The 20,482-nt window shown below is 37.4% G+C and overlaps 2 protein-coding genes across 8 annotated transcripts in view; one reads left to right on the top strand and one right to left on the bottom strand.

Annotated features, from left to right (window-relative positions):
- The window catches only part of LOC138691641 (uncharacterized), a 315,534-nt gene that overhangs the window by 234,647 nt on the left and 60,405 nt on the right, over positions 1-20,482 (top strand). The gene's annotated exons all lie outside the window — the stretch shown is intronic.
- The window catches only part of fry (Protein furry), a 719,047-nt gene that overhangs the window by 141,358 nt on the left and 557,207 nt on the right, over positions 1-20,482 (bottom strand). For all 7 annotated transcript variants that reach the window (XM_069813811.1, XM_069813807.1, XM_069813810.1 and 4 more), the window contains one exon: positions 12,231-12,365. In XM_069813811.1, the coding sequence (XP_069669912.1) occupies positions 12,231-12,365 (135 nt within the window). The remainder of the gene's footprint in view (positions 1-12,230; positions 12,366-20,482) is intronic.

The following is a 20,482-nucleotide window of genomic DNA, read 5'->3' on the forward strand; positions in this document are numbered from 1 at the left end:
TAAGACGGCGCTTATTCCGTCGGATCCCAGCCAACCAGTCACTCATAACGAGTGCATCTTCGCGCATGTGTGGACATTAGTCCTACGTTCATAGACATCTATGACGTAGTGCAGAGGGTGGCCACCAGAGGGAATACAAGAGGTTGGAACTTAAACTGAGAGAATTCGATCCGACACCGGGATGGGAATCCGGTGTGGCTTAGTGGATCAAGCATCAGCACGTAGAGCTGAAAACCCGGATTCAAATTCCGGTGCCGGAGAGAATTTTTCTTCGTTCCACTATTCTTTCATCATACAAAATTACGTTTGTGCACTACATTAGTAGGCCTAGTATTTGATTTTAAGACGCTTTTAATTGCATAGATTTTTAGGCGTATTAGGAAGATGGATACAGGAAGATGTAGTTTACATTGTAACCCTGTTAATGATGATTAGGCGTCCTTAGAAATAATCAAATACAATAAAATTTCTGATATAGACAGTCCTCATTCATTGACACCATTTCCTTACCTAGGCTAGTTTTCCAAACCCAAACAGCCAGTAAATCAGTTGTCGTGAGCAGTGGCGCTCGTGCCTTTCTTGAACGGGTGTTCACAAAAAAATATGAGTAATGAACACACTGATATATTCTCGTATAGCTGAATCACACGTCAGAGATAAACGAGTTCTAATATTCATGCATCAAATCTACGCATATGAAACCAAAATTAAAACCATTAAACGAGAGTAGAGTAAAATTAATTCATAGGATTCATCTTCACTGCTGTTGTAGATGGTGTTGAAGATCTGGATTTATTTGTAGGGAAACTCCATGCGCCTAGTTTTGAGAGATGCAAACTTATCAATAACTTTATTATTAAAGTCTCTAATCTTGTTAACAAGTTTCCCCCCCCCCCCCAACATAGCCACTGTACTTAATCGGTCTTCTGTCATGGTGTTACGGACGAATGTTTTAATCCTCTTTTGATTTAACACACATTTTCACACACGTCCGTTTCCAAACTTGAAATGTTACTGTTTCCACTCTCAATATGCACCAATGCAGCTTGTATTTTCCTTACTTTGCTTAACAAAAGACAACAGAATCAGCCCTTGAAAAGAAAAAGTAAAGAGAGAAAACGAGGAAAGAGGGAGAAAGGAACAGGATGCCAGACCCAAGAGAGATGGAGCATCTCTCTTTCTCTGTCACTAGCACGTTAAGACTTGTGCGAGCCAGAGCTATTGTAACCATTGTAACAAACCAGAAAATATTCTCGCCTCAGGCTATTCCACCCTGCTAGAGAAAAATTGTGCGAGTGCTGTCAACCACTCCAATGGAGATTTAAAGACACACGACACACGAACAGGACATTCTCTCGAGACGAGAAATCTAGGAACGTCATTGCGCATTGGAAAGTAATAGATGTACCGGTAATAATATTAATACAGTAATACGTATGATTATTGTTAATTTTAAGGTGTTCACGTGCTCCTGTGCTCATATAGGGGAACCGCCGCTGGTCGTGAGCAATGTTAAGCTGTCGCGGGGCGTTGTGAGACACAATAAAGCAAAACGTCGCGTCGGGAAGAGCCGCGCCGCGCCTGTTTCTGTGTGAACCCTGCCTTACAATTATATTCATACAAAAAAACAAAATATTTCAGGCATTACAGGAAGAGATGCGCAAGCATAAGGAGCAGAGACCTACAAAACGGCCCAACCCATGGACTGCATCTGCACTGCACCGCACTGGGATTCACAGACTCGCACAGAACAAGTTCGTAACGTCACCGCAGTGCCCGGGGGGTGGGGCTGTTTGCGTAACGGTTTTTTGCGGTGGTCTGGTATCAAGGCATCGAGCCCAAGTCTCTTCTTCTATCAGTTACTTATTAAATGAGATCGCGCGGGCTTGTGCTTGCGTGTGTGGTTCGATCAACATCAGCTATTGTTTCAAACGTTTTAGTTTTTTATTTTTGTTTTTCAAAATGAGTTCAAATAATTGTGCATCGCAAAGAAAATACAATCTCTGTGATGAATGTTTTCCGGGCTGAGATGTCTCAATCCGGAAAACCTTCATCACAGACACCAGCCGTGGAAGCACACATTCTAAAATACAATCTCTCTAGAGAAAAAGTAGTGAAGGATAAAATTGCTGCTAGAGAGTTTAAAACAACAGAGTCGGATGGAAATTAAAAAAGTACCATTGGGACAGTTTTTAAATCTGTGTTCGACAGCAGTGGAAAATAATTTAATTTTGTATGTTATTCGGTAAGCAGGGAACTATGTGCTCATGCCACACGCCTAGCGAAAGCACAACCAATGCGCGCAGCTGAAAAGCAGTAGAATGCAACCAACTGGTGGGTTGATGTCAGTGCAGTGCTGAGCAGTGCGGTGGGCTACGGTGGGCTTAGAAGCCCAGTGCGAGGGGCTAGGAAGCGGCCGCCTCAAGCAGTGTTGATCTTGGGTGAGCTGGTCTGCTGACGAGTGCGGACTGGCAGTGCTGAGCTGTGGGATACCGTGCATTACTCTGATATGCAAGTGGCACTGAATCATTACGACGAATATTGTAACACTGCCAAAATAAGCGCTCTGTAGTCACAACATAATCGCCACTTTTTAAAATAATCTTCGATGGCATACGCACGTTGTGCACCACTTCAATTCCCTATCCTGACTTAATGCTTGGCTTAAAAATCGATAATGTGTTAAATTGGAAAAATCATATTAAATAAATTACCCCCAAACTAAATTCAGCTTGTTTTGCTATTAGATCTATGCAAAAGATAGTAAATATCAATACCTTAAAAACAATATACTTTGCATACTTCCACTCGGTAATGAGTTTTGGAATAATATTCTGGGGAAATTCCACAGATAGTAACAATATATTTCTATTACAAAAAAGAGTAATTAGAATAATAGTAAGTGCCAAATCTAGGGAATCGTGTAGGACTATTTTAAAAAAACTACAAATAATGCCCATGGCTTGTCAGTATATCTTTTCATTAATAATCTTCCTCGTATGTAAGCATGAAAACTTTGTAACTAATTCAACAGTTCATAGCATAAATACACGTCAAAAAATGAATTTCATACTCCATCGGCAAGTCTATCGTGGTATCAAAAAGGAGTGCGCTATATGGCAGTAAACATTTTTAATAGCCTCCCTATCGATATAAAAAATGAAACTCAAAACATAAAATTATTTAGGGTCAAATTAAAGAAGTACCTAATTTCTCACGCCTTCTATTCTGTAGGTAAATTCATGACATTCAATAACACTTCATGAAATTGATACTAAAACTTTGTGTTGTACTAGTAGACTATATTGTAAATCTCTTCTGTATATATTTCATCTAGACTGTGACTATAGATTAAGATTTTATAGTAGTATTAAGTTTTTTGACTTGTTCCATATTCTAGCTGTAAGCATGTGTGAATAGCATGGAATGTTAATAAATACAATACAATACAATACAATACAATACACTCCTAAACGCAACGAGAAAATTCGCAGCCGAACCCAACCGAGCTTCGACGGAAAATGCCGAGGTTTAAAATCGCCAATTTTTCTGGTCCACCTTGTATTGTAACTATCAGTTCAATAAGATTACTTCTAGTTTTATATGTCCAAAATCTTGATTTCCTTTACCCACATATTTAGCTTTTGACATATTAATAGATCTACTTAGACCTAAATTTTCATACTAATCGATGAGTTCACGAGTCATATGTCAAGTCGTCTTTATTTTGAGCAATTGATACCTGGCCAACTGCAAAGTGTAGTGTACACAGGGTTCCTCCTTCATTAGTATTCTCATGCCACAATTTTTATTCTACTATTTTCATGTTTCATTCAAATACGACTCGTAAATATTGAAAAAATGGAAGGAACACAGCAACTTTATGGCAATCCTGTGAATTTAAGAATTGGAGAGATTTTACTACCAAATGATACACCAGCATACATAATCTGGTATAAAAATTTAATTGCTTGAATCATTGATATTAGCACTTTCTACACATACCCATAATATTAAGAGGGGAACACCGTCTTAAGCGTCTGATATACCAATAAATATATGAAGTCAAAAGCCAGGGTTTTAGGGGAGAGTCGGGTAGTATCGGACAGTGAGTTTCTTTCATCTACCACACGATGATAGTACCTGATTGACATGGTTACGTTTCTGTGATGTCGCATAGAGAAACGTAACCATGTCATTCAGGTACTACCATACGGTGGTAGATGAAAGAAACGCACTGTCCGATACTACCCGATGTCCGATACTACCCGACTCTCTCCTAACAAAATTAGTTTTCTTTTTGTGAGTTCATTTGTTACGCATATGGGAAAGCTACTAGTATAATATTTATAACATTTACTCAACAAATAACAGAAATATACTCTCAAGAAATAAAATTATGATACCGGACCTACTAGCATTGGACTCTATAATTATAATCGCTCTCCTGTGAAATTCTGTCTTCGTCGCTTAGGATTACATCATTCTGACCCTTTCATGTAACTAATAAATAATACGTAATTGCAGTAAGTAAACCTTTATAAATAAATAATACTAAGTTATTTGAAATGCGTCACATTAAAAAAAAATGCATTTAGCTCTATGGGACAGTGAATTCGATCCCTTGCACTCTGAAATAATTCATATCGACTCCGACAATAAATGTATGCATGATTTATGGAACAAAGTGTACATGTTTGGTAAATGTTCGGAAGACAATAGGGCAGTGTTGGTATAGTACAGTTGCTTGTTTCAAACAAATATTAGCATGCCGGGCTGTTATTAAATTTCGCTGAAAGAGGAAAAGACCTCATAGCTTGGAATTGAACGATACATTCATGAACAACCCTACTACAGGATGATTGTCCTTAAATGAAACAGCACGAAGAGACGAACAAATCATTTCAATATACATAGCAGTTCAATCCAATCAATCGGTCGCGGCATGGGGAAGCAATCAAGTCAAGGGCGAAGGCGTCGAGTGTACCGATAATTCATGTTTTCTAAAAATAAAACTCATTAAACACACCCAAAGGAGTTAAGTGTACTACAGAAGCGCAATGCAGAATTGCAATTAAACATCTAAGTTATTTACGGCACTCAGAAGGGAAAATCGTATATGGAAAAACAGTCTTAATGAGACATGCACCTATGTGAAGCTTGGGAGTTACACTTATACACTACTGAGAAAGACTGTAATTTCAAAATTATTTTTTGTGCGAGATCATGAGTATTTGCTTGGTTTCCGCACAAAACCAATCCGCGGGAAATCTAAAATTCCACATTCAGTATTCCCAACCTAACACACACAACAATTTCCCTCTTCTTGCCGCTTAAGTGACATATTGATTTTACTGCTTTAGGCTTTTAACATATTATTTTTAGAGACGTTCAATATAGTAATAATTATAAATTGGAAACTTACCACTGCAATTTCACCTAAATTGCACTGTTGATTATTGTTTTTAAATATTTGCAAAAATTAAGTAAACTCTAAATCATTACATAACCTTACAGTTTGTTTTAAGTTCGCATTTATAGACTGGGGGGGGGGGGGAAGACACACGTATATCACGGCCTGCTGGAGTACAGTAAACACAGAAAACATTTTAAAGCAACAATGTTGAAGACAGATATTTTTGTTTTGCAAATATGCCGTCATTGAACAGAAACCAAGGTGGAGATTTCATTGCACCTAATTAGAAATTCCTCTTTCAGGTATGCAATAAACGATCTTCGCACAAAATAATGTACGATACACGAGCGGTATGTTTTCTTTCAATTCTCGGAAATTAAAAAAGCTCAACTACGTTTCGCTTTTTCAAACTTTTCCTCGAAAATGAAAACTTCAACACACCGCTCTTGTAACGCATATTACTATTACAACACTGTTGCTCTAAAGCTTCGTTGCTACAAATATTCTGCAGTTATATTGCATCAAGTCAGTGTGGCATAACGCACAATCATTCACAGCTTTTTCCCCCCAAGGGTAGGTCTTTCACTGCAAACTCAGCATTAGCCAACCTTCCATATTTTCCGCCTTCCTCTTAGTCTCCGCATACGATCCATATCTATATTAATGGTGTCTCTCATCTGATATCTTTTTCTGCCTCAAACTTTTCTCCCGTTCACCACTCCCTCCAGTTCACCCTTCAGTAAGCATTTCCTTAGTTAGTGACCCCAACCATTTCGTTTTCCTCTTCCTCTTCCTGATGAGTTACAGCAACATCATTTCTTCACCCGCTCTTTCTAGCACAGCTTCATTTCTATTTTTATCTGTCCATTTCACACACACCATTTTTCTCGACATCCATATTTCAAATACTTCCAATCGTTTCTCTTCAGTTCGTCGTAATGTCCATGTTTCTGTCCCACCCATACAATATCACACTTCACAAAAAGTACTTCATTCGAAATCGCACGATTACCTCAATTTTTCTTCCGATAATCATGGTATTCAAACTTGTACTGTTCTCCAACCAGGAGATCAACCGTGAAAGGAATGTGCTTACTATTGCGTCAACTATTGGAGCGAAGTAGATAGATAATATTACCGTTATAACGTCAGTTTAAAAACCATGCGCTCTCCTGCAGATGTTATTATCTGTATGGAGAGATTAAAACACCAGGAAATTAACAGTGATCTAATTTTGTAATTAGGGTAGTATCAATAGGTGTGTGTATCAATGCTATTGTTTGTGCTGTGAGAGCTAGCCAATACAGATGCGAGTACCCACGTGTGTGACCTTATGACATCTTATGACATTAACATTCATTCACAGCATTACCCCGCTTCGTCTCAATCCCCAAATACTTTCTCGTGGTTGGAGTACAGTATGCATTTATCTTCATCCCATGGGCTTACTGCTCACAGCTGTCATTCTCCAGTAGCATATCCCTTAGTATCGTCTCCTCTTCTGCTAACAACACATCATCAGCAAATTTTATACCCTTTATTCCTCTTCCTCCTACCGTCATCCCTCCCATGTTGTGAAAACTGTTTTCACTAAATCCTTCAAGTAATGTTGAACAGGGTAGTTGATAAAGGGCATCCTTGTTATAATCCTCTCCCTATTCCACTTCCCTCAGACAATTCTTCCCCTGTCCTGATTTAGACTTATATTTTGAGTAGCCTATGTCACTTCTAGCGACGCTATAGTGAGGGTCACATAAGAACAGTTCCTAAACAGCAAATATTGCCGTCTTGTCAGTGTTGCCAACTGTTACCAAATATTACACGATCCTACGTATTAAATGACTTAATTTACTTTCCGTACTGTACTTTATGTTGGAAGGTTATTCTAAATAATTCAATAATTTGTAACATATTTTCGTGGGCAAACTATATGAGAAAGGGATCAACTTGTCAAGTATTTTGTCTGGGAATAGGAAATTCATTGATTTGACCAAACAACGGCTCACGAAACCTAACCTAAAAATGTAGCTATTTTGTTTGACCACATGAAATTATTTGTACTAACTCCGAAAACTTACCTGACTATAGTCTTCAATTATAACCACAATGCAACACATAAAATAACTATTACCGGTATGTATTAATATTAATATTGATATTAATTAATTATTAGTATGTTCAAATTTCACTAGCTTCCAGTAACCGCCTCAGAATTCTAGTACAATTTTAATTTCATGGAACTCCAGTACTGATAAATATTGTGGATATTTGTCTCAGCTGCCAACATGCCAGTTACAAATTCACTACCATTTGTAGTATTTGTCAGTATCGAAATTCGAAACGAAGTTGGCAAAAAAAATTCAACCTGCAAACTAGAAAATCACCACAATCCACTAGCATATGCAGTAATGATGGAAAAGTGGTTAGGTTTCACCCTTATGGTATCAAGTAAGCTGACCCGGACTATACCATTAGAACGTGACAACATGGGTAGACCATGAAAAACGTTGGGCATACCAAATGGTCGACGACATATGAGATCAATGACAACCCGCATGCAGCTGGACTATGTCGACGTATACTGCTGGCTGCAATATCTTATATTCAACTCCTCTGTCGCTATCATTCACTTTTGCTGTCACGAGGTTTAGAGATTCGAACCGTGAATGATTATCTAAGGCAGGATTCAAGCTTTTATAGCTACTGCTGTGGAACATGCTGGTTCATAAGATGTTTCATCGATTACATATTTCCGTTTTAATGTAGTATTAACCACGTAGAACCTTCTAGAATAGGGGTCGTCAGCACAGTACACCCTCGGGCTAGCATCTCTTACCCACAGGTCTCTTACAGCACCAGCATGCAGCCGTGGCTACTAGCGGGTAAGCTTTCTACCTTTCCCTTCTGCACGACGGAGCATATTTTCTTGCACCGCTTACCCTCCACTCATTTCAGTGAGTGCTGACGACCATTGTTCTACTAGAACCACCTGCTATCGGAATTGGACATTAAAGAGTACGAAAAGAAGTACCGGGGATCGAACCCTTACAGGCAGTCGAAATATTCATAAAACCTATTACTCTAGCAGAGAGATCAGCGTATTACAAATTAATGTTTCTTTACTGAAAACCATCGTATGAATCAATATATTAATCAGTCAACCCGTTTATATCTATTTATTATTTTAGTTGTTTTTTTATTAAAACTAAAATACAAGTGGTGCGAGTTAGAGAATTTCAACGACAAAAAGTGCCACTCCTAGTCGTCTTGTGCGTGATGCCGAAAACAATTTATGCACGTTTTGAGTCAGACGCCCTGTATAGTACATTACATTACATAAGTATTACACTAACAAATAACTATAGATAAGTTATTGTTTTGCTTACTCGTATTTTATCCTTAACATTTTCTTACACTTTACAGTAGTATCTAAATACGAAAACATTCTTGTTTCGAAATGACAATGCAATAAATTGTAATACAAAAAGATAACATTTCTAAGCAAATATGAATATAGTATTGTCCTTAACGGTAAATTAGTCCGATAAGTTTATTCTTATCTAAAGAGTGAAGCAATTCGTTGTGCGAGGACACTTTATCGACCCCTGCTTCCAAACAAGTCGCTATCATAGACGCACCATTATCATTTTTCTTTTTCCTTCTTAGCTTTCATTGATTCTTTACTTGAAATTTGTTTTTTCTTCTGTAAACTGCCATTGTTTGTTTGTGTATTTGTTTGCCTTTTTTCTTACTCTTTTAGCTCCCATCTTCTATTTTGTTCTTGTATTATTTTGTATGCTTTGTCTAATGGCAGCCTCTAATTTGAGGAAGTTTTTTAAGTAAATAAATACAATACTGATATATGTATTAGTATGTAGAGAGACTGTTGAAGTTGAGAAATATTGCTAGTAGTAATTTCCTTGAACATAAATAACAAACTAATGATACAAATAAGTGAATTGGTTATAATTTAATCTTTATAACTATAGGTATAATTATAAATCACAAAAACAATATAAATAACACACAATTCCAATATTTTGGTACCTTATAGTCTTACAAAAATCTCAACTTATGATCTGTCACTTTGAGATACACTTTGTCCATCTTTCTGATGCTGACTGGGTCAAGCATATTTCTCTGTAGATCTGATTTTGTTCAATAATTGCTTATTACTTAAGATAGTTCTGAAGATGCTTATAATTATTCTGAACTAGTAATATACTTCGCACAGATTCCACAGATAAGTTAACACTTTCTTTGCTTCGCTGACTTTGCACGAAAGAGAAAATCCGTTCCATGTTTGTATTATGTGGTGCAATAGCGAAAACAAACTATGCAATCTTCAAAAGTTCTGAGTGGCACACAATGTTAGAGGACTCAAAATACTTGGTCCACTTCTGATGTGCCTGAAGATTAGCGAACTCATCTCCGTGTTGATTCACATATTTCTTAAGGTTGCAGAATTGATAAAAGCACTTCACATCATCTGTGGAGACATTCTTATCCAGAAGAAATTTGATGGAAGATTGTAACTTGTCCCGGTCAAGTGATTCATCCAACTGACGCACGACATCTCGTGTGAATGAGTTGAGAGATGCCTGGAAATAATGACAACCACCTTGTCTTGCTATGAGATACAGTTTTTTTGTACTCAATGTCTACAAATTCGCAATACTGTTTTAACTGCTCAGTTTGCACTGTATAGATGTGAAAGTACTGGTATATCTGACTTGAATAAAATACTTTCAACATCAACATCCAGAGTGTCTGTTGCTTGATGAACACAGTTACTCAAATGTGTGCTGGACATCCCACACCAATTAAAGTTTTGTTGTGTAGCAGTAACTCTTTCTTCACCCTCGCAAAAACATTTCTTTCTTCTGAATTCCGTCGTAGCCCTCTACATATCGTGTTGCAGTTATCACCTATGAATGCTATGCATTTCTTTACCAGTCCTTTACTTTCCAGAGTTTCCTTCACATATGACGATATTATATCTGCTGTCTCATTGGGTTAACTTTTCAATTAAATTATTTTGGACTGCAAACCACCATTCTTCCAGCCGAAATACTGGATAACTATTGGAAAGAGCTTTATCGAACCATGGTTACTTCCATCAGCGGAAACACCACAATAAAGCATTTCATTTTCTTCCATGATTTTTAAAATATTTCCCAAAGAATCGGGTGCCAAAACAAAGTTCATAATTACCTCTGTCTTCGTTTTTCCACAATAAAACTTCTTCGCAATATCCGAATCTGAGAACGTCGCCTTCAGTAGACCATAAGTGCACGCCATCACGTTGTAACTATTATAGTGTTTAAGAGTGCGGAAAGCGAAAATTCCTTCTGCTGCGGTTGCTTCATCTTCCAATTTGCTGCCAGGTTTTTACAAAGAAGTCGTTTAATTTTGTAGAAGAACTTTCTCCTCGAACGGCTCTTTTGTGTTTTTCACAATCCAGATGTACTTGCAAGTAAAGTCCTTCTTTATTCGACACTGAAACAAATGTACCGGCTTTATATACCATGCATTCACCTTCGAAATTATCTCTACCTCTTCGAAAACAAGGATACTTCATCTGTAACTCGGCAGAAAATTTACACTTTCTTTTCGGCATTTCTTCTTGTACAAACTACAAGCATGCACAGCATAACAAAAAAAACCGTTATGAAAGGCGGCAGCCGGCACCTAGTGACAAGGCAACAGTTTTAAACATAAGACGCAACCTGCCAAACGTCACAAAAAATAAAATAACGATAATATTGCGGTCACAGAGTAGAGAAAGCGAAGTTCACGAGAGTATTTAAAGTGGAGTGGGCTAAAGCGTTACTTAACTGTAACGTCTGAGACATTTCCCTTCACTAGTAACGTCGTATTTTAAACTTAACCTAAAAACTCGGACAATTAACCAAAATCTAAAAATTCACCAAGACGAAAAATTTCACCCTAAACAAGAGGGCATGTCCGGGAAAGCCCAACGTATGACAACCCTAGATAAATAATATGATAAAACAACGTCGCACAGAACCCAACAACACCTCTGATAATCACGGTACATACAATGCATAAATTAATGTCACAAGAGAAGATAGAGACATGCAAGCACTAACTCTTTAAAGAAATCAGTACCAACATGACAGGCTATAAAGAGTGGATTTCCAGTACACTTAGGTTACAGATTAGACCTCTGAATTCTCACGGAAACGCCCGACCGAAGCTCACCGATCAGTCTTGCGTTGTGTAGAAGGGAGCCGAGAAATGAGAAACAATAGTAAAGTCCCACCGAATAATGTCTTAAAAATGAATTTGACCTTTAATGAATTCGCAGAAACAACAGGGCACCGACAATACAGGAATGTCATATGACAAACGAAATGTCCCTGAAAGCAATGCACGTGACATGACTCTTGTTATGTGCACTCACACAGTAAACAATCACATATTAAATTCACAGCAAGTAATGAAACCAATTTTATTTCAACACCCGCCGAATTGTCCTAGAGGGATGATATTCACAGAAGGGTGGGGAAGGCGAATTCATTTGGGAGAGAAAAATTCAATAACGTGAATATATCGTGGTCTACGCCACATTCTGTACATTCCCTTCTTTCTTGAAAACACACACACATTTACATAGAATTTCACGGCTTCTTCACAGTCTAAGAAACTTACGATGTATTTTGTGAATCCCGAAACTTTCGCTATAATTGAAGCATGTGTTAAAATTAGAAAAATTCAAATATGCAAGCGCCAATGTTAATTAATTGTTGTGGGAATGTAATAAAATGAAACTGTGTTCAAAAATACTTACGTAGGGCAGGAGCTCTTGCGGAGCCATTCCCGAAATGATGAGCAGGTACCGGATGATAACTTTCAAATTGTTTGGCCAGCAGGAACACAGTGTAGCCCATAGCTCTTCAGTTTCCTTTGGGTGTTCGTCTGCGAACTGAAATAAATTACATACACAGTGGGAATGTAATAAGAGCATGTATAAGGCTATTACAGTGCATAATACGGTTTCTAATCCCCGTCGTCACGATAGAGATTATAACTGCAAAATTCAGCGCATTCAGGTTCGATTCTGGGTTAGAAGCAGCATATGTCTGATTCACAATAAACCGACTCATTTCAGAGGTGTTTGAACACTGGAAGTTGTTAGAGGAATCAAACAAGGACATTCTTTTCAAACACACATAAAACTATTAAAAAGGGGTTCGGAACTCCATATCCGTATAATTTAATGTTAAGAAGGGATCTTTCTGAATCTTTCTTATTTTCTGTACACAATGTACAAATTTTGTACCTGCAACTGCTCTATACTGAGGATCACGTAAGAGTAATTCCTAAAAAACTAATTTGGCCGTCTCTTCAGTGTTGCCAACTAATACTAGATATCACCAAAAGAGGATAAAATCATACAATGCCCTGTACTATAATAATAATAATAATAATAATAATAATAATAATAATAATAGTAGTAGTCTATAGTGTTAACAATAATGATGTCTTGCTTATTTACCACATCTCATCTTTATGTTGGGGAAGTGTTTTCTAAAAGATTCAATAATTTGTGAAAGAGTATATTTTTCTTCTGGACCTCTCGCACATTATGTTAGCAGTTAGTAGATTAGTGTAGCCTATGATCTAATATTAAAATGTACTTTGTCTGACAACACGAAATTCATTGATTTGATTAAACAGTTTACGATTCGCGAGACCTAACCTAAAAATGTGAAATGATTACTATGAATTTCGAAAACTAATGCCACTTTGAAATGTATGCTTTAGAATATTTACTCCATTATTGTAATAAAAGTCTAAACACGAAAGAAATTAATTAAAATGTGAAATAGTATTTTCATCGATTAACCAAGGGCATGTATCACACGAAATATGTTATATTTATTTACACTTAGCCTACCTGACTCTAATATTGAAATTGTAACCACAACACAAAGCAACACATGCAACAACTATTATATATTAATATTAATACTGATATTAACTAATTAGTACTATATTATAGATTTATTAATTTGTCCTACAGAATAATCTCTGTAATGTTGACAATTAATATTTCAGGTGAAAAATTCGCTCCGGCGTCGGGGATCGAACACGGGTCCTTGGTTCTACGTACCAAGCGCTCCAGCCACTGAGCTACGCCGAATTCAATCCACAGCACCGGATCGAATCTTCTTCCTTCAGTGTTTCCCTTTGTGGCCTGACTCCAAGTTAGGCATATATGTTGACGTATGTGTTCAGTGTTAACTGCCATTATACTAGGAGCGCACTCAGTTGAGTGACTTATTTGGCCGGGATTCCGCAGTTATGATGCACTGCTAGCTATGAGAATATTATAGATTTATTAATTTGTCCTACAGAATAATCTCTGTAATGATGACAATTAATATTTGAGGTGAAAAATTCGCTCTGGCGCCGGGGATCGAACACGGGTCCTTGGTTCTACGTACCAAGCGCTCTAGCCACTGAGCTACACCGAATTCAATCCACAGCACCGGCTCGAATCTTCTTCCTTCAGTGTTTCCCTTTGTGGCCTGACTCCAAGTTAGGCATATATGTTGACGTCACTGAACTGAGTGCGCTCCTAGTATAATGGCAGTTAACACTGAACATATACGTCAACATTAACTTGGAGTCAGGTCACAAAGGGAAACACTGAAGGAAGAAGATTCGATCCGGTGCTGTGGATTGAATTCGACGTAGCTCAGTGGCTAGAGAGCTTGGTACGTCGAACCAAGGACCCGTGTTCGATCCCCGGCGCCGGAGCGAATTTTTCACCTCAAATATTAATTAGTACTATGTTCAAATTTCACTAGCTTCCAGTAATGGGCTCAGAAATCTAGAACAATTTGAATTTTCAGAATTTAAACTACCGACAACTTGTGTCACTGCTGCCAACATAAGAGTTACAAAACCACTACCAGTTATACTATTTCTAGTACCGAAACTCGAAACGAAGTTGGCGAAAGAAAATTCAACCTGCAAACTCGAAAATCACCATAATCCACTAGCTTATGTAATAATGGGGGAAAAATGGTAAGGTTTCATCCTTAGGGTATTAACCAAGGGCACTGTTGCATCGAAGTGCCACGCTCTCCTTTCAGTGATATCTGTAGTTTATTAACCACTTTACAACAAAAATGGGTCGATAGAGAATCGTCAAGGCAGAATTATCAGTGTCTAGTATGGACAAAGAAGCCAGAAAAAAGAAGATCTCAACAAAAAGGCACGAGGAAGAAGATTATACTTATGGTTATGGGGAACATTAGGACATATCAGTCTAAACAGTGTGTGAATCTCTAATTGCAATTTTCTAGATGATGGATTTGCGATATCAAGGCGCACATTACTCTGAAGCTACAAGTTACTTTACTTGTCTAAGTGATGAAATTTTCAGAAAATGTTTATATAATACATTTATAAATTACAGACATCAGCTCAAAGAATCTGAGTGACCACAAGGGTTCTGAATACAATAAACATGTACAATATAATGTGATGTATAAGACTGCACTGAATTGAACAATGAAATATTGTGATATTGTAAGTTTTACACATTATATGGATAGGAATGAAATTTTTATGATTTTTTTCTACAGTGGTACAAAAACTCAAATGTTCCTTTAGGCTACATAGAAGTCCAATTCTAATTACTATTCCTATTTTACCAGTATTTATTAGTACTAATTTATAAAATTGTAAATACATGTATTTCAAGCCAGGAGAGTGTACGTTTAAAAGCAATAATTAAAATTAAAAATGAAAAAATAAACTATATTTCATACAAATTAATTAGAAATCAAATTTCCTTTACTGAGAATTTCATTTATGCAACATCTTTTGAATTACAGCTAAATAAAATAATTATAACCATGCGTATAAACAGTAACATTGCGAGAAATTGCATTGTTTCGAAATAACTAAATAGGCTATAGACCTAATAATGCTGAAATACGTGTCCTATTCATGTCAAAGAAATGCAAGCTCAGTTCTGCACTGAACTACATGTAGGATACCCAGATGTCTGCTTTTTCATACAGGGTTCGGTCTCATGGATGATGCGGTGAAAATATTTCCTATTGATCCGTCAAGTTCTGTGCAATATTCCCAATGAATATCTTATATTATGAGACCTCTTTTCCACATCCAACTACAGCAGAACATTTATTCACACACACAATTGGTCATTCATAATGCAGATGCCTGTTGCATTCAAAATCAAGGCTTTAAGGGACACACCTTTGTTCAGTTACGAGCAGGAATCTATAGTATACAACAGAACATGTGCACAGCACCTTGTCTTCTGTGTATCGAGGGAATTTTCGTGCTTCTTTTGGAGTTTTATTATTACACTTAAACCACCGGAGAACTTCCTATGAACAGCGGACAGTCACCGGCGTAGCCCAATCGATAAGGCGCTTCCATGACGATTCGGAGTTGCGTTCGCGAGTGGGTTCGATTCCCGCTTGAGCTGATTATCTGGTTAGTTTTTTTCCGAGTTTTTCCCCAAGCGTAAGACAAATGTCAGGTAATCTATGGCGAATCCTAGGCTTAATCTAGCCAAATACCATCTCGCTAACACCAATTCCATCAACGCTAAATAACCATGTAGTTGATACAGCGTCGTTAAAAAAAAACCAAGTAAAAAAAACATCGAAGAGTCATTTACTAGGCAAGATTCGAACATACGACCGTATCTTTGACGCAATGGTAAAAAGGATCAGAGGCCATTTTCGCAAAAAAATAAAATAAAAATAAAAATAAATAAATAAATAAATAAATAAATAAATAAATAAATAAATAAATAATGACACAATTTAAAAGTTACAAATGAATATCTCTGAATTTTGGATTCGTATTTTATGCCTTGCAAAATGACATACAGTGCGTTTCAAAAGTCGCGCATATTTTCTGCTACAGCTAAATGGAAATGTTTTTTTTTCAAAAAACGCTCGGACACGTCAAACATATTTTAAAAGGCACTTTTTCACAGAAACAAATCATTCTTGATATAATCTTTGTATGAGTTGTGACGTCATCGAAAACATTTTTAAATGACCCTGTATTTTTCTGTATACCATCTGAAAGACTTCATTATTCTTCATGTTTGCACATGCAATCAATTGTTTTATACTGTACAACAAACGTTGCTATGGTAACAAAATAAGTAGTACGATAGTTAAAATAAATGTGTTATAGAAGCAAATCTTCAAAATGTTGCCTATTTACGATCTGGCAATGTGAAAGACGCAGAACAAATTCCGAGCGTTTTTCGAAAAACATTTCCATGTAGCTGTATCAGAAAATATGCGTGGCTTTCGAAACGCACTGTATAAATATTTTAGGCCTATATTATTATCAACTATGTTGATACGTTGACATGTTCAATGTTCAATACTGTGCATCGTACCCGTACTAATAATAATAATATAATGTTTTACTCGCATCTGTTTTCTGCGCTTCAATTTTGTATATTTAAATGTGTTAGTGTATATTTTTTGCGTTCCTGCTTATTTGTTTTTGTTGTAATTGTCCTTTTTCATAATTTCTATGGTAATGTTCTCTTCTAATACGTGAATTGTGTGTACAATGACAGTTCCTTTAATTTACCGCTATTCGCCTTGACTCTACGAATGTGATTCATCCAGGGTGGCGCAAGACATGTTGAACCATTTATATTTCAATTTATTTTGATACTATGACACATAACATAAAGAACTGCATAAACTTAGAATCACAAATTCATGCAGAATTGATGTTAATGAAGAATTTGTTCAATGTGACCACCGTTTTCCCACAGTAGCTCTTCAAGACGAACGTTCATGTACTGCAATACTCGCCGACACAGATCTTCATCGACTGTGTTGCACACTTCCACAACACGGGCTCCGAGTTCCACCAGATCTCTAGGATGCTGACGGAAGACGTGTTCTTTTAGAATCTCCAAAGAAAATAATCGCAGGGATTGATGTCGGGGCTGTGAGGAGGCCAAATTTGACCCACTGATGACGCTGAGGAAAGCTGTGGGACAACACTCTTTCACCAAACGTTTGATGCAGGAATTCGAGAACAACATTGGCTGTGTGTGGTCGGGCTCCATCCTGCATAAACGTTCCGTGTGCATTGGAAGTCGAGTGGCATAAAGTGCAGGAAGAAACATTTCGAACTGACGTTTGGTCGAAGAAGAAAGATGCAATAGTGTTTTTTAGCGGGGGCCCACCTTGTGTTGAAATGTTGACGGAAATGTCTCTGCACAACAATCGCACTCTTCGTTCTGCATATAAAAGCACTAACTTCGCTCTCTGTCCGCCATCTTAATCAACTGATCTGTGCTGAGCCTTGGCGGACTCCCCATGGTCCACTGAATTTACAAGCGAACTTGAAATATGTCGCTTTAACAGTATAGCCACAAAATCAAAATCAAATGGTTAATATTTCGTGCGCCATCCTGCAGATGTCGCTAGTTCGTCAGAGACTATCCAGAGTGCACCACAGGCGGTGGGTCTACATTGCATTATTAATGAATGTTGTTTCATGTTTTTGTTATGGAGAATACAAGCGAGTGAAAACAAATCAGTTCATGTTACTTTTGGAACCAGAACTGAAAACTGTCCTCCTGTAACACTGTACAACAAAGAACTTCCTGAAGCAGACGATGTTAAATATTTAGGTATGCATTTAGATCGCCGCTTAACATGGCGTAAACATATTGAAACTAAACGTAAAGAATTAAATTTTAAAACATCAAAAATCTATTGGTTATTGGGACCTAAATCAAAACTGTCATTAGAAAATAAACTTCTTGTTCATAAAGTCATACTAAAACCAATCTGGACATACGGCATCCAACTGTGGGGAACTGCTAGCAACTCAAACATTGAAATACTGCAGAGGTATCAGTCCAAAACTTTACGTTCCATTGTCACTGCACCATGGTATGTCCGTAATGATGTCATTCATCGTGACCTCAACATTTCAACTGTGAAAGAAGAAATCTCTAAGTTCAGCAAAAAATACCTGCACCGATTAAATCAACATCCGAATCATCACGCATTAAATTTGCTGGATAATAGTCAAACAATAAGAAGACTTAAAAGGCCCAATGCCCTTGACCTTCCATTCATTTTTACTACAGCTATTTAAAACATTGTTAATTTTCTTTTGGAGTGTTGTCATGGGATAACATCTCCACTCATGTCATATTCTTTTATAATATTTACTTATTGTCTATTGTAGACAGACTGTAAATGTGGCATAATTGTAAAAAAAATATATAATGTTTTTGTTGAAGAACAATTGAAGGGTGCTCTGCAATAACAAGGTATGTGTAAGAAGTGGGTGTTTGGCAGTAATTAAAAGTAACATTCTTTCATTAACAAAAAAAAAAAAGGTCTTTGCAAATCTGCTTTTATGAACTAGTATTATTGATAGTTTAAATGTATAAGTTTCATGTATTATTCGTCAAAATCTCGTTATTGAATTTATTTTGCTACATTAATTGTGGCGACTATACCGAGGTATGTGTACATACCTTGTCGTTGCAGAACACCCCTCAATTATTGCTGGGCACATGTTCAGACGACGGTCCAAGTTCTTCAGGACACTGAGGATTGTGGCAGCCGGTATTTACGCTGCACATTTCATTATTATCCATTGCAAATGATATAGGTCACGAAACTTGGTGGAATAAACCATTGCCTTCAAGTGACCCCCCCATAGGTGTGAGGTCACGAGGAATGTGCCTTACCATCATTTCTGAATTAGTACGGCGAATTTCCTACAATGTTTCAGCGTGACGGTGCACCGCCACATTATGGATTAATAGTACGTCAGTGATGACCAGTTTCTGGGGAGTTGGATAGATCGGCGATGCTCCGTTGAGTGGCTCACGAGGTTCCTTGACCTGACATCAATGGATTAATATCTATGAGGTACCGAGCTAAGGCGCTTGCCTGCCGATCCGAGGTTACGCTCGAGCGCGAGTTCGATTCCGGCTTGGGCCGATTATCTGGTTGGGGTTTTTCCGAGGTTTTTTCAACCGTAAACCGAATTTCAGGCAATCTATGGCGAATCCTCGGTCTTATCTCGCCAAATACTATTTCGCTATCACCAATCCCATCGACGCTAAATAATCTAGTAGTTGGCTTCCACCGTATATAGTCCATACTACTCAACATCCATAAGGTCAAAATGTCCATATTGTCAAAATGTCCATACGGTAAAACTGTCCATGTACTAAATGTCCATACGACAGAAAGGCCATATGATAAAACGTCAGTTAGGTAAAAATGTCCATAGTGTCAAACGTCCATAATGTCCAAGTTCAAAGGAAAATTCTGCTTGAATAGAACACAATAAATTGTATTCCATAACTCGTACAAATAAGTTATTAATCATCGGGAACCGGAGCCCCTCTTTTAAGACGGTAACTAATACTTTTAAGATTTAAGAGAAATTCTCCTTTTTCTTTGTACCTGTTGTAGTTTCTCACAATCTAGAGACTTGGTCTTTGATTCGTTAAATAAGTTTCATTCCCGGGTCTTTAATTTGTGTATGCCTCACTCTTGCTTGCAATATTTGTGTCCAAATTCCATTTTCTTCGCGCTTTAGGCACTGTATAAATCGCCAAGTGGATGGATGTACAGCCATCACGCGTTGAAGAAGATTGTGCCAGTCTTCTACCGCGTTGTTTGTGTGCTGCATGCCTTTCAGGCTTGGGAGGTTCATGTTCCTGTATCGCCAATATATTTTTGTCCTATCTCTATTAAAGTCATGATGTTGGTACAGGTATTCACGAAAAGAAAGAAGTGGCTTACCCTTCTGTGATGGCACTAACTGAGGATTTCGTTCCGTCTTTAAAAAATTCAGTTCTGATTAGTTCTGCATTTGAAAATTTTTACATAGGTTAATATAACTACCATGAACAATGGATATAGTGTACATTATATAGCTATGGATATTATGACTCTGGACATCAGAGTGAAGTGGACATTATACTAGGCCTACTATGGACATTTTGACTCTGGACATCAAAGTGAAGTG

The sequence above is a fragment of the Periplaneta americana genome, chromosome 16 (assembly GCF_040183065.1).
Source record: "Periplaneta americana isolate PAMFEO1 chromosome 16, P.americana_PAMFEO1_priV1, whole genome shotgun sequence".
In the NCBI taxonomy this organism is placed as follows: domain Eukaryota; kingdom Metazoa; phylum Arthropoda; class Insecta; order Blattodea; family Blattidae; genus Periplaneta; species Periplaneta americana.